The sequence below is a fragment of the Podarcis erhardii genome (genome assembly GCF_964252035.2).
Source record: "Podarcis erhardii genome assembly, chromosome: 7".
Taxonomy (NCBI): domain Eukaryota; kingdom Metazoa; phylum Chordata; class Lepidosauria; order Squamata; family Lacertidae; genus Podarcis; species Podarcis erhardii.
In genome coordinates this window covers 11018624-11040235 of record NC_138511.1, presented here as the reverse complement: position 1 = coordinate 11040235, position 21612 = coordinate 11018624, and the positions used below count along the sequence as shown (strand labels likewise).

The window sequence follows — 21612 nt, the reverse complement described above, 5'->3', positions numbered from 1 at the left end:
TGCTTGTTTCAGGAGCGGCTGGATGCGGCCCGCCAGGCCGTCTCGGAAGCCAAGAAGCAGAACGGGATCCTCTCCGAGCAGCTCCAGGCGATGAAGGGGCAGCAGGGGGAGTTGGAGCTGCAAAAGGAAGAGCTGGAGGGGCTGGTCAAGCAGCAGGAAGAAGTGAGTCCCTGGCCCTCCCCACCCCAGGACAGAGCATGGGGTTGGGGGGGTTGGAGGAGAGACCCCTTAGGGGGCAGCGGCAGCAGGTTCCCCCAGCAAAAATACTCCAGGGAAATGGAGTTCTGCGACCTGCTGCGCAAATTCCGCCAGGCATGCATAATGCAATGCAGAGTGGTTTTATTGCTTGGGAAGTACCGTATTTTTTGCTCCATAAGACGCACGTTTTTCCTCCTAAAAAGTAAGGGGAAATGTTTGTTCGTCTTATGGAGCGAATGTGTGGTTGATCACTGGCTCCCTTTCCGGCCCCGGCCCCTTGCCCAGGCCTCCATTGCTGACTGTTCTGCAGATGGAGGCTCTTTGTTTCCCCAGTGACATTAGATTATCTTTCTGGAAACTGTAGAAATGACTCCCTTTCTTTTCCTAAAGACGCTGCAGAACTGTGAGTTGAACCCCATAAAAACAGGATTTTTTTCCCTTTGCAAAGTAAGCTCAAGAACTTTGAGCTGATCCTCAAAAAATGGGGCTTTCCCCCTTTGCAAAATAAGCTGCAAAACTGTGAGCTGATCCTGCCAGAAACGGGACTTTCCCCCTTTCCTCCTCTAAAAAGTAGGTGCGTCTTATGGAGCGAAAAATACGGTAGCTGCAGAACTTCCTTCTGAGGTCCCAGCAGCGTTTGGCAGACTCGAGCCTGAGATGTTTTCGTCGGGAGTTTTTTTAATGGAAGTTTTGGGGGTTGAGGGTGGGATCCTGTGCCCAGAGCCGGGCCTCCCCACCCCCCCGAGCCTCCCACCTGTTGCCCCAGAGGCACCGTGTGGTTTGAACCAGGCAGGTGGGCGGGGGCGGAGGGAGTGGAATGGTCCCGCCAGGCCGACCTGCAGAGCTCCGCATTGCCTTTCTCTCCTCCCTTCCATTGCAGCTGCTGCGCCAGAGCCGGGAAAGTGAGTCCATCGGCCTGCGGAGCCTGCAGAAGGTGCAGGGCGACAGGCGCCTCTTCCAGGAGCGCGTCAGCAGCCTGCAGCGTGCCTTGGCGCAGCTGGAGAACGAGAAGCGGGAGGCGGAGCGCTCGTCCCTGCGCCTGGAGAAGGACAGGAACGCCCTCAGGAAGACCCTCGACAAGGCGAGCACCTCTGGGTCCGAGCAGAAGGGAGGGCAGGGGCCAGCGCCATGGGCAGGTGGTCTCTCGGAGCTTGCCTTCCGTCTGAAAGAACAGCTTGAGCATGCGCAGAGGGCCTTTCCATGAAGAAACACATCCGCAAGAGGCAGCGGGGGGTAGGGGGCGGGTGCTCAGCTTCCTGACACCTCTGCTTTGACACCCCCCCCCCCCAGGTGGAGCGGGAGAAGCTGAAGATCCACGAGGACTCTGTGCGCCTATCTGCCGAAAAGGGCCGCCTGGACAGGTCCCTCGCCAGTTTGGAGCAGGAGCTGACAGAGGCTCAGCAGCAGATCCGGCTCCTTGAGGTAACGACTCTTTCCCCCCACCCCAATGAAGGTTTTCCTCCCTCCCACAGCTAACTCAAATGTTCCAGTCTGTCTGGGGGCATGTGCAGAGGCGACCACCATACCAAGAACTAAGACACTTCATTGACAACTCTCCCTTTAAAAGAAGTCGTTCTCAAGGTGGTAAATTTGGTACCCAGTCCCTTTGTCTGCGGTTGCCTTGTAGGAGAGCCATCACATCTCCTTTCTCCTTCTGCTGCAGCGGTCCTAGCCACACCTACTCGGGAGGAGGCCCCTTCCCAAGTGGTCTGTGGGGTTTCCTCCTTGGGAAATCTGACTCGGTTACCTGGCCAGGCTCTGCTCCCCGCTTTTAGGCGATGCTCGAATTTCCCAACTCGAATTTATTCTGTTCTGATTGGTGTGCTCACCTGCTTTCTCTCCTTTGATTGGGCTGCCTTCCCCCTGGAGGAGAAGCTTGGCATCATCTGGAGCAGTGTTTCCCAACCTTTTTTGGGCAAAGGCACACTTGTTTCATGAAAAAAATCTCGAGGCACACCACCATTAGAAAATGTTTAAAAAATTAACTCTGTGCCTATATTGACTATATATACAGTGGTGCCCCGCAAGACGAATGCCTCGCAAGACTGAAAACCCGCAAGACGAAAGGGTTTTCCGTTTTTTGAGGCACTTCGCAAGATGAATTTCCCTATGGGCTTGCTTCGCAAGAAGAAAGCCTATAGGGAAATCTCCAGGGACCTCTTTTAAATGCTGGCGGTGGGGAGCAAAGCCTTCCCCCCCCCTCCGGCCTTCAGAAGAGGTCCAGGAAGGCCGGCGGGGGCCGAAAGGCTTTGCTCCCCACCGCCAGCATTTTAAAAGCAGTCCGGGATAGCAGGGAAGCGCTTCCCGCTATCCTGGACGGCTTTTGAAGGCAGGCGGGGGGAGCAAAGACTCTGAAGGCTGGCGGGGGGTGAAAGTCTTTGCTCCCCCCTGCCTGCCTTCCCGGGAGAGCGGAGAAACGCAGCACGTTTCTCCTCTGTCCCGGACGGCTTTTGAAGGGGGGGAGCAAAGACTTTCCGCTCTCCCAGGAAGGCAGGCACGGGGGAGCAAAGACCTTTGCCCCCCGCCCGCCTTCAGAAGAGGCCCTGGACCTCTTCTGAAGGCGGGCGGGGGGCGAAAGTCTTTGCTCCCCTCTGCCTGCCTTCAAAAGCTGTCCGGGACAGCGGAGAAACACGCTGCGTTTCTCCGCTCTCCCGGGAAGGCAGGCAGGGGGGAGCAAAGAGGTCCTGGACCTCTTCTGAAGGCGGGCGGGGGGCAAAAGTCTAATTCTAATTTCAATGAGTGTGCCCTCCCACGGCACACCAGGCAACGTCTCGCGGCACACTAGTGTGCCGCGGAACACCGGTTGGGAAACACTGATCTGGAGGACCCTAGCGTGGAGTCATGTGCCCTTCCCAGGCCACTCTGGCAAGCCTGACCCAAGTGCCTCTCAGGGGAGCAGCCCTGCCTGCTCCAAACCGCGCCCCCCCCCACGGCCCATGCTGGACCTCAGCCATAGAATCACAGAATCCTAGAGTTGGAAAGGGATCTAGTGCAGGGGTCAGCAAACCTTTTCAGCAGGCGGCCAGTCCACTGTCCCTCAGACCTTGTGGGGGGCAGGACTATATTTTTTTTTGGGGGGGGGAGAATGAATTCTTCTGCCCCACAAATAACCCAGAGATGCATTTTAAATAAAAGCACACGTTCCATTCATGTAAAAACACCAGGCAGGCCCCACAAATAACCCAGAGATGCATTTTAAATAAAAGGACACATTCTGCTAATGTAAAAACACGCTGATTCCCAGACCGTCCGTGGGCCAGATTTAGAAGGCGCTTGGGCCGGATCCAGCCCCTGGGCCTTAGTTTGCCTACCCATGAACTAGTGCAACCCCCTGCAATGCAAGAATACGCAGCTGCCCCTTGCGGGGATCGAACCTGCAACCTTTGTGTTATCAGCACCACGCTCTAACCAGCTGAGCTATCCAGCTGTCTTGGCTAGGAGGAGACAAGGAGCCCTGTCTCTCTCCACAAGGAGTTTGGAGGGGGAAGAGAGAAATGCCTGCCGGTCTCCTCCTGCTGGTTCTGCCTTTGGCCCTGTTAAGGAAATGCGAGTGTTGCCAACCCCACAAGGAGCTAAAGGATTCAGCATAGCCCATTTTTGCCTCACTTCTCTGGTTCAATCACGGAGGGGCAAAAGGAGCTCTGCACAACACTGACCACCCACCCCCAATGGGACTTTGCCTAGGCTGGCAGGAGATCAGTAGGCACTGCACATGCTTCTGAGGCTTATCTCCAGTCTTAAAGACTAGAAACTCGGCTATCAAGTTGAAAGCAGAGGTGGTTGCAACTATTGAATTCTGAGAGATTTGCTGGGGAGGCGGCTGGGTGTCGCAGCAACCATGAGGCTCGAGAAGGCACTGGCCCCCCCTGGCGAGGTTTCCCTCCACCCTCTCCTTGCCCAGGCACAGGTGGCAGAGTTGGAGCAGGCCCAGACCAGGGTGGACTCCTCAACCCGACACCGGCAGGACCTGCAGTTGGAGGCCGAACAGCTGCGCAGCTCTCAGCTCCAGGCAGAACACACCTTGGATGCCCGCGAGAGGGCCCACCGGCAGCGGGTCAAGGGCCTCGAGGAGCAGGTGCGCTTCTTTCCCCGCCTCCGTGGCAGGCGGGGGGGGGGGCTATGACCACAGGAGGACCCAAATGACCCCTGCTTCTTGCCTCTCCCACAGATCTCCACCTTGAAGGAGCAGCTGCACCAGGAGGTACGGAAGGGCCAAGCCAAGTTCACCCCAGCATCCATCCTCTCGGCACCCTAGGCTGGACATGCCCCCCCGCCTCGCGAACAGCCCACTTAGGGGGATGGGGTAGAGGCCTGTGTCCCACCTTCTTACTACTAAACAAGCTAACCATCATTTGGCCAGCCTGCTCCTGGGATCTGCAAACCTCTCCATTGATTTGTGTAAAAGACAAATGGCAGGGTTTCTTTTTTCCTTGGCCATTTGCTCAGATCTGACCGATTCAGATTAATAGGCTGAAGTTCATTCATTCCAGTGGGTCTACTCTGAACAGTGGCGTAGCGTGGGGGGTGCAGGGGGGGCCGGCCGCACCGGGCGCAACATCTGGGGGGGGGCGCTCGCCGCCTCCGGAGTCGCCGAAGAGCCTCGGGCGCAGGCTGTAGCAGAGCCCCATGTCTCGCGGAACTGACGAGCTGTGCACGCGTCCGGGCTGAAGGCGTCCGGCAGGCAGAGGCTCTCAGCGCTCGCTGCGGTCCCCGCGCATCAGGGCCGCGGAGGGCGCGCCAGGCAGCCCCTCCTCACAGCCCCGCCGCTGCTGCTGCTGCAGCTGCTGGGCCATGTTGCATTTTCCTCGCCTCTCTGCCCTCCTCCTCCTCCGGACAAGCGGCGTCATTTGGGCGGCAGCGCCAGCGGCAACTCGCCTCAGGTCACCTGACACGGACCCGCCGCCGCCGTTGTGGCTACCTTACCGTAAATACCCCAGCCCAGGCAGCAGCAAGAAGAAGCTGGCAGCGGCGGCAGGTTAGGGGTTAGGGGGCGCAAATTACTTGCCTTGCCCCGGGTGCTGACAACCCACGCTACGCCGCTGACTCTGAATAGGACTAATGTTGGCCACAAGCCGCTCTTTTTATTTTAATTGACGCCTATTCGGACTGCATCTGAAACTCCTCCCTTCAGCTCACCATTGCAAAGAGATGCATTTTGTCACAGAGTTTATTTTCAAACAGCGCTATTCCTCCCCCTACCCCATGAGCAGCTGTGGGGCTCATGAGGGTGCAGGCAAAGCCCTGCAGGGAGAGGGGCCTGAGAGGAGACACATGTCAATCTGTCTAGGCTGATGTTTCCTCCCTTTCTTAAATGTGACCAAGGTGGTGTTGGTGTTGGTTGTTTTTTACCAAAATGCTCATACTAATTGTGTATGTATATATTTCTCTTTCTTTGGTTCTTTGTATAACCATTAATCAACAAACGTAGAAACTTATATTTTTATATTTCTGGTGGTGTTTGTTATTATGAATAAATGTGGACAAGAATAAAAACCTCCTCTTCTCACACTTGGTTGGTTCTTGGAGGAAAGAAATTGTAATACTTTGGGGTTTGTTTTATTTATTTAAACGTTTTGTAGCAAAGTAGGGAGGGGGAATCATACAAAAAGTAGGTGTACAGCTATGGGGGAAGTAAAAACAGCTGCACCCTGACCTTTGGTTGCGCTTCATGGTGGTGGGGAAATGGAAATGGGGGTCTTAATAGCCCCTTGGCCCTCCTAGTGGTTTTTAATATCCCACCGGCCGCTGCAGAGCCCGTGAATCACGGGTTGAGCTGCTTTCCCTCTAGCACCGTTTTTTAATAAAAAAAAGTAATGAAAATTAAACACACTAGACTATGAATGTGCACAAGGTGGGACTCTGCCCTTGCCCCCCCCCCCCGCCTCAAATAGCACCAATGACTTCCTGCGAGGCCAAGCAGAAGGAGCAAAACGCCAGCCAGGAGAGGCGGTCTTGCGGCTGAGTCACTCTCCCTCCTCCTCTGGGGGTGGGCTCCTGCGGCGGCGGCGGCCATGGTGCAGAAAGGCCTCCCCTCTCACCCAGCTCCAGCTCAGCAGCCGCCACAGCTTCTGATGCAGGAGGTGGCCACGCTCTGGCAGAGGCCGCTGGTTGCCATGACGCCACACTTGGAGAACTTGTCCCGGCAAAGGTCAGCTGCAGGGGGAAGCGGGGAGCAAACAGAGGTCTCCTCAAGCCCCTCGAGGAGGCAGCCTTGGGCCTAGAGGTTTCCCTCGGGGGCCTCATAAGCAGGCGGAGATCCATCTTATCGGGGCTAGATGCCCTCTTTGGAAAGCTGCTGCCCACTTATGCCCCTCGCAGCCCATGTCTGCCCCCATGGCTACAGTCCCAGGACTGCTTCATCTGCTGGGCTTTCTGAGGCAATGCATTTGGGGGGGGGCATTCAGGCCAGCTTACCTCTGAGCAGCTCTTCATGGGCACAGATAGTGCGAACGCAGATCTCCTTATTGATCACGTAAACGCGGCGGAGGCTAGGGAGAGATTGTGCGAGGGGGTGAAGAGAACGTCGCAGGCCTGCTGTTGGGCCTCCCCCCTCCGTGGCCGTTTCTGCACTAGAACCTTTCCTGCCCAAAATATTAGTGAGCACCCTCCAGGGTTCAAGATCCTCCTGTGACATTGACTTGTGCACAAAGCCCATTAAAAGAGGAAATGCTGGCTGTTAAGTGGTGAAGTTGATTTATGGCATTCAGAAATTAAGCATTGGTACAAGGCTTCTCAATGCTCTGCCTTGGCAGGCATTTGGAGTGGGGATCAGTATCTCGTAGCACAGAACAGAGCACACCAGATGCCCTAGAAATCACCCTCTAATCTAATATAGGTTTTATCATTTTTGACCTGGTGTGTGTATGTGTGCTATGAAAGAATCACAATGTGGGGAAAACTGAAGCCAGCCAGTGACTGTGTAGCTCCATCCTTATTTCAAACATCATGATATATATTGGTATATTGCAATGCTTAGCTGGTGATAAAGGTAAAGGACCCCTGGACAGTTAAGTCCAGTTACAGGCAACTGGGGTTGTGGCGCTCATCTCACTTTTAGGACAAGGAAGCCGGCGTTTGTCCACAGACAGCTTTCTGGGTCAGTGGCCAGCGGGACTAAACCACTTCTGGCACAATGGGACACTGTGACGGAAGTCAGAGCACACAGAAATGCCATTTACCTTCCCACCGCAGTGGTACCTATTTATCTACTTGCACTGGCGTGCTTTCAAACTGCTAGATTGGCAGGAGGTGGTACAGAGCAATGAGAGCTCACTCGGTCACGGGGATTCGAACCGCCAACCTTCTGACTGGCAAGCCCAAGAGGCTCAGTGGTTTAGACCACAGCACCACCCATGTCCCTAGCTGGCGATATATAGCGATGTTGGAAACCAGATATCACCCAGCTCTGCTCAAATCTCTGCAGAGAAGGCAACCAACTGTGGCCCATCCAGATGTTTGGAGGGGCTTCCATCTACTCCTGCGAGCCTTGAAAGAGCAACAGAGGTGCTTTCCATGCCTGGCGGAGGCACAAGTCAACCCTCTTTAGATTTGTCCCCATCCTCTGTGGGTCCTTGGGTGAAGGACTCTCCCTAAGCCAGATAGTGACCTCCCTCCAGTGGCTGCTCACCTGTAAAAGCAGATTTCATTCAGGCACTGTTTGCAAGGCTTGTGGACCGAGTAGAGTCTGGTGCAGGGATACTGCTCCTCCTGGCAGTCTGGGAATGGAGAAGAAGGGGATGGGGAGAGTTACTACAAGTGCAGCGACCCCCTGAGCTTTGGGGTGGGGCGATTTCTTCTGTACAGCCTCAGGGGCAGAGGTTGTTTTGGATGACACCAGCCCTCAGGCAGCGGTTCTCAACCTGTGGGTCCCCAGATGTTGTTGGACTACAACTCCCATCATCCCTGAGTTCTGGTGTTGCTAGCTAGGGGTAATGGGAGTTGTACTTCAACAACATCTGGGGACCCACAGGTTGAGAAAGGCTGTGCCAGAGTCTACAGGCCGAAGCATCAAGTCATGGCACTGGGGTCAATGCTGAGCTCAGCGATGCAATAGGCTGCCTTCATTCACAAACGCTTAAGAGGCAAGCGACTTGAGCAATGGTCACAAGCGTTTCTATCTAGAAACATTCCTATACTGACTTTCATTCAAAGGAATTTCCAGGCTGGTTTATAAGAACAAAAACACAAAACTCGGCCAGCTGCCGCCACTGTTTAGAACTAGGCTCATCTCCCTCCCTGCTCTCGGCAGCAGCTGCAGCACAGGCAGGGAAAATAGGGACATTCTGGGATCAAACTGGAAGCTGAGGTGGCTTTTGTAATTCCAGGACTGTGCCTGGAAAATCAGGAGGGTTTGATCATAACCCCCTTCTTGTTAAGAAAGCACAGTATCGTGGTTACAAATAAGAATGGGAACATGAATGTTTCAGCTGGGAAGCTGATTTAAATTCCACCAAGCTGTTAGAATTCCTGCTCCATGATTGCAGTCATGAGATTGTTGTCTATCACATGACGGTATATGTTTTGACTCCACAGAGTGGGAAGTGACGGAGACAGAATGTTTGTGTTACTGTGTTCCGTGAAGTGGGACTATTGTTCATTCTCTTTGCTGTCTGATGCTAGAGAGAGAGGGAGCCATGTTGCAGTGCTCCGTGTGTGTTTATATGTAAATAAAGTAGATTAGCCAAAATGCTGAGTTGCTGAGGTCTCTCACGTGAACTGCGCAGACTCTGCGAATCCCTAAGTGTGCTGGTGTCTGTTGGCATCGGTCGCTGTGATGTTCGGGCTGAAGAAAGCTCTTTAAGATCCCGAACGATCGACCAGGAGGGAGAGACCTTGCCAGTTGGGCATGTGTCTCTGCCAGGGTCCTACTTGACTGTAGGACGAGCTCCTGACACAAGCAACTCCAAATTTTACAGCATGCTTACTTACCGAGGGGGCCTGGTTCAGTGGGCTCTGTCTCAGGAACATCTAAAACAGGGTAGGTAGGGGGAAAGAGAATTAGGGTTACAGATCCAACTTCAGGGCTCTTGATAGTCTTCATTGCAAGCATGGGTGCAAGCAGGGATAGGCCTCTGGGCTTGCCCTTATTTACATCAGAATATGAAAGCCACAGCACAGCCAGCCGGGGATATCTCAATAGTTAAAATCTCTATAACTGAAGCAGGTCAGTTTGGACCTTCCAGAAGAGGAGGAGTCTGACATTTTTTGCACAGCTCTCAGCAACAGGGGACAAGTGTTGTCCCCCCCTCACCGGGCTGGATTAACCGTTAGGCAAAATAAGCCCATGCTTAGGGCATCAAGGGAAAGTGAGGGGGGGACCACAGAAATTTTCCATGGCCGGATTTTTAACATCAGTGGTCACCCATTGCTCAGCTGAGCGTTCGTTTTCTCAGCTGACGCATATTTAACTTCAGAACAACTATGCGACAAGGCAGGCTGGATGCCTGTTCTCTACTAATTGTAGAAGCAGATGTGTTACGTAAGATTGGTTTTGAGGATCTGATCAAAGACTTTGCTAATAGTAGGATACACACACACACACACACACACACACACACACACACACAAAGTGGGAATATGCAAAAATAAACATTTTCCATCGTAGTGCAGGTTCCATTTCGTTTTGAAAACTAAAAATTTGATTTTATGGTTTATGTTTTGAATAGGGTATATATGGAGGCACCAAGATCTTTTAAGTGCTTAGGGCCTCTGAAGGTCTTAATCTGGCCCTGATTCCCCGCATTATTCCCCTCGCTTCTCCTTCTGGCGGTTGTGGTGCAATGCCCCTTGCACGACACCTCCCTACCAAACGAAGGTGGGCTTACCTTGGGTTGGCGCAGGGATGACTTCCTGCTGGTTCTGCTGTTGGGACTGGTACTGGTATTGCTCCTCCGGGGTCTGCGGAGCAATGTCTGCTGTGGAAAGTGGGGAGGGAGAGGGGGGAGGTTCAGCTTCAGCCAGCCTGGCTCTCCCATTTCCACCCCAAAGTCTAAGGCTCAGGACGCACTTTTGGGGAGGATCGTGGTGGAAATAAGTTCTTCCCTTCCCCCAAACTCCCCCAGACCAGAGGGAAAAGTTGACTCACCATTACCAGCATAATCGTAATAATCTTGGCTGTCTAAAAAAAAAGAAGGAAAATGTTAGGTTGTGGGTGAACATATCAGACGACACAGCGATTCTTCCAACAGCTCTTGTTTATTCACAGGCCAGAACAGAACTGAACTGAAGGGTTCAGCCAGCCTGCTTATATAGAGCTCCACTACAAAGCAACAGTAACAACTTTCTGTAACTATCCAATCACTGAACGTCACTTTCAATCCCTCATTTGCATATGCGGACCTGAGTGAAAACTATCTACAGTATCCCCCTGCTGGCCCAGGGTGAGAACTTCAGCACATAACACCAAAGATGCACGGTTTAATTCCACTGAGGCTGGCAGGAGGTTGAGGAGCAGGGGGCAGAGGTGATAGCATTTCCCCACATCGTGGCTGGGAGATCCTGGGGTTTGCAACCTTTGGCTGCTCCCCAGAGGGAGAGAGTTCTACGGTATGCACAGCCTAGTGTCACATTCTCGTGTCCTTGATTTGAATGGCATGAGACAGGAAGTGGGGAGTTTCCGCCAGGCTGCAATGCACTCACCTATTTCGTAAGGCACATAAGGTGTGTCATGGTAGGCCGGGTCCTCGATGTCGTACTGTCCTTGAGCCAGGAGTGCTGCTGGATAGAAAGAGGCAGGGGCTCAGCTGGGTCTCCCCATCACCACCAGACCATGGGCGCAGTCTAGGGGCTGCAGTTGCATACTGCGAGAATCCAGAAGGAAACGTCTGCCTGCCCCGAGCACTCTACAGCGAGAGCCAAGCTTGGCTGCCCAAAGGGCCAAATGGAAAAGCCACGCCAGTACAGCCCACCTTCTGCATGCGAAGATTCTCCACCCCTGAGCCACATTCATTCCCCGAAATGCTTCTCTCGCTGGACAGATGGACGGACACACACACAAACGACACCTCCCCCCCCCCAAAGCTCTTGATGATCATTTTTCAATACAAGGTGTGACTGGAAAGTTCAGTGAATTGTCACAGAAATCAAACCGTCGAAGAGGACCCTCTGTTTGGCAGACCGTTGACGAGCTGAACGGTGGCAAATGTCAACAGAGTTTGTGAGTTATTGATGCGGGATCGACATTTGTCCGTCCAAATGATGGCGGAACAATTGCATATTCTGCGTGAAATCGTTACTGAGGTTACTGAGTTGTCCCACCCTCCATGGTCTCTCGATCTGGCCCCACCAGATTTCTTTCTTTTTCCAAAACTGAAATCTGCACTGAAAGGGCACAGATCTCCCAACATTTCAAACGTCCAAGCTGCTGTGACGAAGGAACTGAAAGCAATACGAAAAGAGGGCTTCTCCAGAAGTTTCCAACAGTTCTACGAACGTTGTCAATGGTGCATTGTATCAGACTTTGAAGGCCTGTAAGGCATGTATGTTCAAATATTTCTCGCTGTCCGATTTCTGTGACCATTCACCAAACTTTCTGGTCACACCTTGTATTTTCCAGGGCAGCAAGTTAAGAGAGGTTCTAGAGGCAGAGCCCTGGGACAGATTGCTTCCATTACTTTGCTCCATTGTTTTGAAATGCGCTGTTCCACTCACCTGGCAGGCACAGGAGGAAGAGATTCAGTGTCCTCCTCATTCTCAGTCTGGGGCAGTCCTGCTGGGCTGGGGAAGAAGCACTTGTAGGGTCAGGATGGGGAAAGGGCTGAGCAGCACAACTTGGGCTAAAGTACAGCCATTCATTTGACATTTGTGTTGGCTGTTCACATCTATCTGTATGGAAAGTGTGCCCATATTTATGTTTTAATGCCATTTTGTACTGCAATATGTTTCATACAGGACGTGGGTGGCGCTGTGGGTTAAACCACAGAGCCTAGGGCTTGGCGATCAGAAGGTCGGCGGTTCGAATCCCCGTGACGGGGTGAGCTCCCGTTGCTCGGTCCCTGCTCCTGCCAACCTAGCAGTTCGAAAGCACATCAAAGTGCAAGTAGATAAATAGGTACCGCTCCAGTGGGAAGGTAAACGGCGTTTCCATGCACTGCTCTGGTTCGCCAGAAGCGGCTCAGTCATGCTGGCCACATGACCCGGAAGTTGTACGCCGGCTCCCTCGGCCAATAAAGCGAGATGAGCGCCGCAGCCCCAGAGTCGGCCACGACTGGACCTAATGGTCAGGGGTCCCTTTACCTTTTTTTATGTTTCATACGGCCGCCCTTTTGCATTTATTTTATTGGCATGCCAAGTAACCACATGGCAACTGTGCAGAAAAACACCTTAGAGGAGATCTGGGTTGTCTTCTGTTTGAAAGAGAGATGGAGATTCCTTTCCACTCCCAAGAGACTCCCTGGATCCTGCCAGGCATGGCCTCTGAGGGCCTAGCTGTGTCTGCATATACCTTCTCCACCTCCTGCCTTCAGCTTCTGCTGGGATTGGAAAGCAGAAGCCCCCACCCCACCCCTCCCTCAAAACAAGCTCTCAAAAAGTTCTGCAGACTTTGCAAAGGCCCTGTTGATCTTGTGCCCTTCTGCAGAACCAATAAATCTGTCCCCAAATGGCACTGGAGATCTGGGAAACCTCTGGGAGGGATTGAGGCACAAAGAAAGTCAAATGTGTGGGCTCAGCTGAGCCCAGTTGTTATTGTTGGTTTCCATTGGGGACGCTGCAATGTCCATCAGCAGCGCATAGCCAGATGTGGTTTGCGGTACCCTGGTGGGGAGAGGAAAACTGGAAAGGGGGCACCTGCCAAATGTTCTGTTGACTGAACATTGTACATTTAACAAGCAACACAAAACCAAGAGCTCTCGCCAAAAGCTGGGGCAGGCAAGCGGTTTTCCGCCTGAGGGCTGCATTCCTTAGTGTGCGTTGTGGGGAGTCAGGGGGAAGACACATGTTAACTGTGGAAGAAGCCAAAGGTGGGAGGGGTCACCCCTCCTCCTCCTCCTCTGATGGTTAAATGGCTCATTCCAGAAGTCTAAACTGACTGCTTGCACAGAGCTTTCGGAACAAAGTCAAGAGCTGCACAGAACCCGCAGGATGGCTGCCCCTGGTTGCCCCCCCCCCTTTTAACTGCTGAGAACCTCCACAACGTCTTTGTCAAAGAATGATTGCTCACTGCTGTCACCCTGAGGGCCATGGCAAATTCATTCAGATAAACTACATTTGGGCTGAAATATGACTCAGGTCTTGCATACCCTCCAACACTCCTCAGATGAAAATACAGTGGTGCCTCGGGTTACATACGTTTCAGGTTACATACGCTTCAGGTTACAGACTCCACTAACCCAGAAATATTACCTCGGGTTAAGAACTTTGCTTCAGGATGAGAACAGAAATCGCGCAGCGGCGGTGTGGCGGCAGTGGGAGGCCCCATTAGCTAAAGTGGTGCTTCAGGTTAAGAACAGTTTCAGGTTAAGAACGGACCTCCGGAACGAATTAAGTTCCTAACCCGAGGTACCACTGTAGGGACATTTCTCACTCCCCAAAACTGACCTTCTTTGAAACCCCCCACCACAATGTTTTCCCTCCCCTGCAGAGCATTTCCTATCAGAAGATGGGCATGTTCCAATTTCATTTTATTCCCCGGTAGATTTACAAAACGAAAGACACACGCATAATAAATAAATGTTTAGAAAGGGACAAGGTTAGACGCAGAAACACAAAACATTTTTTAAAAATAAAAAATCAGGACTCCTTGCACTCTGCTTCGCTTCGCTCCCTTTTTCTTCCTGCCCCTCAGAGCTGGCGGCAGCCTCTTCTCCTTACCAACTCTCCAGCAGCCACTATGAGCTGCCCAAGGAAGGAGGCTGGCAATGGGATGCTCTCCCACAGCCACAAACTGCCGTTAGGGACAAGCACCAGAGCTCAGCACCGGCAGGGGAAATGGGGACATCCAGGGATGAAATCAGAACCCGGGAGGGCTTTCGTAATTCCAGGACTGTCCCTGGAAAACCAGGACACTTGGAGGGTATGGTTTTACATGCAGCCCCTGCAAGAGATGCCTAAGGAATTGTACCCCATAGGCGGTTGAAATAGATACCATATTTTTTGCTCCATAAGACACACCTGACCATAAGACACACCTAGTTTTTAGAGGAGGAAAACAAGGAAAATAAATACAGTGGTGCCTCGCAAGACAAAATTAATTCGTTCCGCGAGTCTCTTCGTCTTGCGTTTTTTTCGTCTTGTGAAGCACCCCTATTAGCGGATTAGCGCTATTAGCGGCTTAGCGGCTATTAGCGGCTTAGAAAAAGGGGGGGAAAGGGGAAAAACTCGCAAGAACTCGCAAGACGTTTTCATCTTGCAAAGCAAGCCCATAGGGAAATTCGTCTTGCGAAGCACCTCAAAAGACGGAAAACTCTTTCGTCTAGCGAGTTTTTCGTCTTGCGAGGCATTCGTCTTGCGGGGCACCACTGTATTCTGAACGAAACAGTGGATGTATGATTTTTGTGGTTCATGCTGTGGCCACAGACATGTGATCTGATGGTGAATTTGGGGTAACCCAATGCAAAAATCCTGAGGATCCATGGGGATCTGCGCTTTGCAACCACGTTTTTGCGCCATTGCGGCCCCACGCAACAGTGGGTGCGTGATTTTTTTTGGTGCAGGCTGTAGCCATGGACATGCTATGTGATCTGATAGTGAATTTGGGGTAACCCAATGCAAAAATCCTGACGATCCATGTGGATCCATGCTTTGTAACCACGTTTTTGCACACAACAGCCTCCTTTATCTCTAGTGTCCCTTATCTCTCTCCCCAATCAGCAAACGATCAGCGGCTTTGTTTCAACACCCACTTCCCTCTTTCAAAAAAAAAAAAGCATGATCTGCTTTTTGCCCCTGGGCAATTCGGCTCCGGGGACCACGCATTCGCTCCATAAAACGCACAGACATTTCCCCTTACTTTTTAGGAAGAAAAAAGTGCATCTTATGGAGCTAAAAATACGGTAGTTCTGTCTCCAAGACCCTCAGCATCTGAATACCGGTCCGTCACGAGACCGAAAGAACAGGATCTCCATTAATGTGGCTGCTCACCATCCTTATTTTGTCAGTGTTGTTCCCTCCATAATTTTGTAGGCTATGAGTACGAGCAGGGAGCCTAAATATGGACTCCCTGTAACCCTTTTTATGTCTGTAGAAGGCGGTGCAAGGCTTCAAGCCTGGAGGTCACAAAAGACCAAAAACACCAATTAAGAGGGGAGGTGCTGCCAGGAAATGTTCTGATGAAAGAAACCCAACCTGACCACTTTCCAGCAATGCGGTGCCCTTTATATTTTCTCCATGCATCGTTGCCCAACACTGCAGGAGCGGGAAGGGGAAGAGGAAGAGGAAAGAGGTGCAAAGCTCCTTGCCAGATACTGAAATAGATGCCCAGGTGCTCTGAACAAAGAGGTCTGGCCTGGAACCCGCCTTGTGGTTGAGGAAAGTTTCCTGGAATGCTTTCTCCCGCCTCTGCAAAAGTCATTTAAGAGTCGGGGGGGGGGGGGGGAATGCTGCAGCAGGCTGCCAGCAGGACCTCTTCCACGCTGGGATTCTGAATCCATCTCCAACAGCGGCAAAATCCCCCGCCCCCTCTCTTGCCATGCCTGTTTGCACAGTTCAGGAGAGAGGGAGAGAGCTGCTTTGTCCCTTCGGCTGGGCATCCCCAGTGCAGCCAGCTTAAAACATGATTGCTCCCCTTGTCATAGGAATTAAAGGTAAAGTTAAAGGGACCCCTGACCGTTAGGTCCAGTCGTGGCCGACTCTGGGGTTGCGGCGCTCATCTCGCTTTATTGGCCGAGGGAGCCGGCGTACAGCTTCCAAGTCATGTGGCCAGCATGACTAAGCTGCTTCTGGTGAACCAGAGTAGTTTCCATTTACCTTCCTGCTGGAGTGGTACCTATTTATCTACTTGCACTTTGACGTACTTTCAAACTGCTAGGTTTTATTAAGTTTGAAACCAGCCAAATTCCCGTATTCTTCTATCTTATTCAGTGCTTCCACTGCACTGGACATTGGTTGTTCCAGTGTCAATACCACATCGTCCGCAAAAGCCTTATACTTATACTCTTTAGAACCAATCCTAATACCTTTTATCTCTTTTGTTGTTTCTATTTTCTTAAGCAGGACCTCCAATATTGTTATAAATAACAACGTCGATAGTGGACACCCCTGCCTTGTCCCTTTCGTTATCTCAATTTTTTCCGTCAAGGTGTTATTAATTATCAATTTGGTATGTTGTTCCGAGTATATAGCCTTAATTCCATTTAGAAAATTATCTCCCATATCCATATTTTCCAAATTTCTTTTCATAAAGTGCCTGGACACATTGTCAAATGCCTTTCCTTTCGAACTGCTAGGTTGGCAAGAGCAAGGAATGGGCAACGGGAGCTCACCCCGTTGCGGGGATTTGAACCGCCGATCTTCTGATTGACAAGTCCTAGGCTCTATGGTTTAACCCACAGCGCCACCCGCGTCCCTGTCATAGGAATTAGGCAAACTGTAAACAACTGCAGGAACGTAACAAGAGGTAAATGAACCCACAAAAGTTTAGGATCAGCATTTCCTTCTTGGTGAGCTACCTTCTCAGGTTGATGAGCCCCATCTGCCCCTCGCTTTTTTCTACAGCACAGGCTGAAGCCACTTGACCATTGGACCCACTCTTGGTCTCGTCTGTCTTCACAGGCAGGAGAAGACCCTAACTTGCCTGAGGGTTTGAGATCCATCGGCTACCCTCACCTGGTTTAGCTGGGCAGTTGATGTTGTTCCTGGCGTGTGGCCGTTGTCAGTTTCTGGCTGCAGAGCTCAGGGTAGGGACCAAAGGTGGCCAAACTATTCCAGGAGGAGCACAACGGTGTCCCCCCAACCCAAACACCCCACACACTCCGAGAAGATAATTAAGCACACAGTGACTGTAGGGCCTCCCTCTCAGCAATTGGTTTAAATAGATGTATTAAATTTGGCTTGTAGGTCGGGCTGGCTCCAATTACATGGTGGGGGGGGGGCAAAAGCCCTTTGCGCATGGGCAGAGATGTGATGCAAGTTCACCAGGGGCATTGGAGCAAGATGTGGTAGTTGAGCCCTCCCTCCTCCACATCAAAGAACCTCCCCCACCGTCCCCCTCTAGCCAGGAAAGGCGACCCTGCTCCCACTCTCCCTCCCTCCCTCCTGGAAGGCCCCCACTACACTGATGCTTTTGGCAGAAGATGCTGAAATGGGGGGGGGGAGGCCCTCCTCAATGCCCAAGATGTGGGAGGGTAACACTTTTAGGGAAACCAGATGTTTTTTGCAAGGCACATCTGGGAACAATCAGTCAGCTCCTGCAAAGGAAAGAATGCCTCAGGAACCTCCCGAAACCCCACCTTCTAGGAAAAGCCCCCTCCTCCAAAGGCCAGGAGAGGGAGCAGAGAACAAAAGGGAACCCCCCTCCTCCACCACCAACACAGATATCGCAAGGATTTTGGACCTCCAAAATCGACCCACAATGTCTTGTACCCCCCAAAAAAACTTACTTACAAGGGCTTTCATAGTGACTTTCCAAGAAATACAACCCCCCTCCTCTCTGCCCCCAGCCAAAATTCCAGACATCAGGAAATGGAAAAGAGGGGGCACTCAATATCTGCCAGGGGCCAACTCACTCACTGAGCTGTTGCATTTACAATGAATAGAGCACACATATTGTCCTTAATCTCACTACCTTTTCTTCATCCTTCAAAAGTTTCCCCTTCCATTGGAAATTCCCTTAAAACAACGCCAACATGCAATTTGGTATTTAGACAAAAGTTAACCAAGGACCCCTCAAAGCCGCCTTCGCTCTGGATTAAAAGCTGCAGTTGAAACAAGAAAAATAAACCTGCCTTTCCGAAAAACACAAATGATTCCCACCCCACCCCCTTACTCCTTCACTGCCATTTGCTTTAGTTTTGGGGGTTGTGATCCTGACTGAAGGCGAAATGGTCCCTGTACATTTTGCCCACGACTCTTGCCTACTGGTGAGCTCTGAAGCGGAACATCTAAAAATGGCACAAAACCTCTGTGCATGCACAGAGACACACAGGAATGACTCACTGGTCTGAAGGTCTCTTTTCCTCTCAGTCCCCCTGCTATCCTCCCAGAGACTGGATCTCTTTTGCCCACTTTCAAGAGAGGGGGAAAGAAATCTGTCTTGCAATGCAGCCTCTCCCCTGGGTCCTAATGCTACCTTGCTTTAAAGGCAGAGGGTTTCCACACATTTCAACCCCATCCCACTTAATTAAAACCAGAGAGAAGAAGCAGGGAAGAACAACAGGTGAGGTATCTGCAGACTGGAGGCATGCAAATATCCCAGTCTTCCGAAGGGGGAGGGGGGAGAGGACCCAGGGAACTACAAATCAGACTGGTTGACTTTGATACCAGCAAAGGTCTTACAACAGATAATTAAACAATTGGTCTGTGAGGACTTAGAAAAGTATACTGTGGTCGCTAGAGAAAGCATGGGCTTCTAAAGAACAAGTTATGCCAGATCAAACTTACTTCTGTTTTTCATAAGAGTTGCAAGCTTGGTGGATCAGGGGGAAGCTGTGGGTGTAAAACGTCTTGATTTCATCAAGGCTTTCCACAAAGCCTTCTTGAGAAGCTGGTAAAACGTAGGGCAGGCAATGTCAGTGTTGGGTGGATTTGGAGCTGACTGATAGAACCCAAAGAGCACTGATTCAGGGGGGCGGGGAGTGCCAAGTGAGGTGCCACAGGGTTCTGTCCCAGGCCTGGTGCTGTTCAGCATCTTTACTTGGGTGAAAGAACTGAAGGGATGCTCATCCAGTTTGCAGATGACTCCAAAGTGGGATTCAATAGGACCTTAACAGATTCGAGAACAGGACCAAAGCTAATTAAAATGAATCTCAATAGGAACAAATACAAGGTTCTACACTTGGTAGGAATAATCCGAATTGTCTAAAAAGGCCTCCACTCTTCTATAAAAAGTTCATCATTTTGCTGACTTAATTTTGTTCTCAACTTTGACATTTCCACACAGTCCTTTTAAAAGGCACTGTTCCTTCACTGGAACCTTCTCTTCTTTCCATTTCTGTGCATACAATATTCTAGCTGCTGTTGTCACATGTATAAATAGTTTGGTTGTCTTCTTCAGAATGTCTATACCTGTTATCCCTATAAGAAAAGCTTCAGGTCTTTTGGGAGTAGCCCTCTCGAACAGCTTCTTCATTTCGTTATAAATCATTTCCCCAAAGCCTTTAGCCTTTTACATGCCCGCCACATGTGAACGAATGACCCTTCTGTCTGTGTTATTTGACGTTAAATACTACCTGTACATCTAGGCTGCATCAACAGAAGTACAGTCATACCTCATGTTATGTTTGCTTCATGTTACGTTCTTTCAGGTTACGTCCTGCGGCGACCCGGAAGTACTGGAAAGGGTTACTTTCTGGTTTCGCTGCTCATGCATGCGCAGAAGGGCTAAATCGCGCTTTGCACATGTGCACAAGCGCCAAATCGTGCCGCGCACCTGTGCAGATATGGTGCTTCAGGTTGCATTCTTTTCATGTTGCGAACGGGCCTCCAGAACGGATCCTGTTCGCAACGAGAAGTACCACTGTATAGCGTCCAGATCAGGGGAAGTACTAGTACCACTCTATTGTGCCTTAATCAGACCACACTTGCAATACGGTGTCCAATTCTGTGCACCACAATTTAAGAAGGATGTTGACAAGCTGGAACGTGTGCAGAGGAGGGCAACTAGAATGATCAAGAGTCTGGAAACTAAGCCTTATGAGGAGCGCTTGAAGGAGCTGGGTATGTTTAGCTTGGAAAAGAGGAGACTGAGAGGAGATATGATAGCGATCTTCAAATATCTGAAGGGCTGTCACTTAGAGGAGGGAGCATGCTTGTTTTCTCCTGTTCTGGAGGGTAGAACTCGAACCAATGGCTTCAAGTTGCAAGAAAGGAGATTCCAACTAAACATTTTTTTTTGGGGGGGGGAATGACAGTAAGAGCTGTTCAGCATTGGAACAGACTCCCACGAGAGGTGATGGACTCTCCTTCCTTGGAAGCTTTTAAACAAAGGTTGAATGGCCATCTGTCATGGATGCTTTAGCTGAGATTCCTGCATTACAGGGGGTTGGGCTAGATCAGTGTTTCCCAACCTTTGGTCTCCAGCTGTTTTTGGACTACAACTCCCATCATCCCTAGCTAGCAAGACCAGTGGTCAGGGATGCTGGGAATTGTAGTCCAAAAACAGCTGGAGACCAAAGGTTGGGAAACACAGGGCTAGATAACCCTTGGGTACTTTTGAACTCTAAGATTCTATGATTCCATCATTTTTAAATAGTTTTCATTTAAAGAGTATCAGACAGTGAATTTCATATCTTTTTTACATAGCTTCTTCCAAGAAACCATTTGTTGTTGTTTAGTTGTTTAGTCGTGTCCGACTCTTCATGACCCCCTGGACCAGAGCACGCCAGGCACTCCTGTCTTCCACTGCCTCCCACAGTTTGGTCAAACTCATGCTAGTAGCTTTGAGAACACTATCCAACCACCTCGTCCTCTGTTGTCCCCTTCTCCTTGTGCCCTCCATCTTTCCCAACATCAGCGTCTTTTCCAGTGAGTCTTCTCTTCTCGTGAGGTGGCCAAAGTATTGGAGTCTCAGCTTTAGGATCTGTCCTTCCAGTGAGCACTTAGGGCTGATTTCCTTAAGAATGGATAGATTTGATCTTCTTGCAGTCCATGGGACTCTCAAGAGTCTCCTCCAGCACCAGAATTCAAAAGCATCCATTCTTCGGCATTCAGCCTTCTTTATGGTCCAGCTCTCACTTCCATACATCACTACTGGGAAAACCATAGCTTTTCCTATACGGACCTTTGTTGGCAAGGTGATGTCTCTGCTTTTTAAGATGTTGTCTAGGTTTGTCATTGCTTTTCTCCCAAGAAGCAGGTGTCTTTTAATTTCGTGACTGCTGTCACCATCTGCAGTGACCATGGAGCCCAAGAAAGTAAAATCTCTGTGTGGTCGTTATTGAGCTGTGATTGCTGCATTGCAGCTCGGGTTGCCACCCACCCTGTAGAATACAAGATTGTCCCTTTTTTCAATGTAAAATGATTCAATACAGGACACAGTTTGTCCAGTATTTTCCCTATTTCTGCCCTGCGGCTGCTCCCACTCCCTCTCACCTCTTTCCTTTCCTTTTTTCTCCTCATTCCCTCTTCTCATCTGGTCCCAAGGTGGAGCAAACCAGGGGAAGTCTTTGAGGTTGTCCTTTCCAGTCCCCTGCAGCTTTGACACGGGTTAAAGTGGCCATCCACCTGGGAGCACCAGGCCCTGTCCCTCAGATAACAACACCTTCCGAGGCTCCAACAACAAGTCTTCCTGTGTCAGTGTAGCCCAGAAGCCTCCGTTCTGCA

The 21612-nt window shown here is 50.9% G+C and overlaps 2 protein-coding genes across 11 annotated transcripts in view; one reads left to right on the top strand and one right to left on the bottom strand.

The window, feature by feature from the left end:
* Window positions 1-4700, top strand: part of CROCC (ciliary rootlet coiled-coil, rootletin) — a 72765-nt gene extending 68065 nt beyond the window's left edge. For 4 of the 5 annotated variants that reach the window (XM_081870656.1, XM_081870657.1, XM_081870655.1 and 1 more), the window contains 5 exons: window positions 13-162; window positions 1079-1279; window positions 1489-1620; window positions 4100-4273; window positions 4367-4700. In XM_081870656.1, coding sequence (XP_081726782.1) covers window positions 13-162; window positions 1079-1279; window positions 1489-1620; window positions 4100-4273; window positions 4367-4453 — 744 coding nt within the window. In that variant the 3' untranslated portion in view covers window positions 4454-4700. The remainder of the gene's footprint in view (window positions 1-12; window positions 163-1078; window positions 1280-1488; window positions 1621-4099; window positions 4274-4366) is intronic. The other variant, XM_081870654.1, reaches the window with a different exon arrangement.
* A 1038-nt stretch (window positions 4701-5738) lies between these two features.
* On the bottom strand, window positions 5739-18424 carry MFAP2 (microfibril associated protein 2). Of its 6 annotated transcripts, none has more exons than XM_081871413.1 (9): window positions 18289-18424; window positions 11848-11913; window positions 10837-10914; window positions 10283-10315; window positions 10023-10109; window positions 9127-9165; window positions 7826-7913; window positions 6613-6686; window positions 5739-6351 (listed from the first exon to the last, which is right to left on the bottom strand). In XM_081871413.1, the coding sequence occupies exons 2-9, from the start codon at window positions 11885-11887 to the stop codon at window positions 6248-6250; spliced, it is 543 nt and encodes a 180-aa protein (XP_081727539.1). In that variant the 5' UTR covers window positions 11888-11913; window positions 18289-18424; the 3' UTR covers window positions 5739-6247. The 6 variants fall into 6 exon arrangements, with proteins under 6 accessions (XP_081727539.1, XP_081727540.1, XP_081727537.1 ...); XM_081871414.1 differs by having other exon boundaries at window positions 10837-10911; XM_081871411.1 differs by having other exon boundaries at window positions 10023-10112; window positions 10837-10911; window positions 18289-18423.
* Window positions 18425-21612: the final 3188 nt, after the last annotated feature.

Bases quoted from the DNA above. Each gene is read 5' to 3' on its own strand.
- MFAP2 (XM_081871415.1), bottom strand. From the start codon at position 11,887: ATGAGGAGGACACTGAATCTCTTCCTCCTGTGCCTGCCAG. The intron at 9,166-10,022 runs GTAAGCCCACCT...ACCCTGTTTTAG, and splicing joins CATCCCTGCGCCAACCCAAG to ATGTTCCTGAGACAGAGCCC. The intron at 6,687-7,825 runs GTGAGCAGCCAC...ATCTCTCCCTAG, and splicing joins AATGAAATCTGCTTTTACAG to CCTCCGCCGCGTTTACGTGA.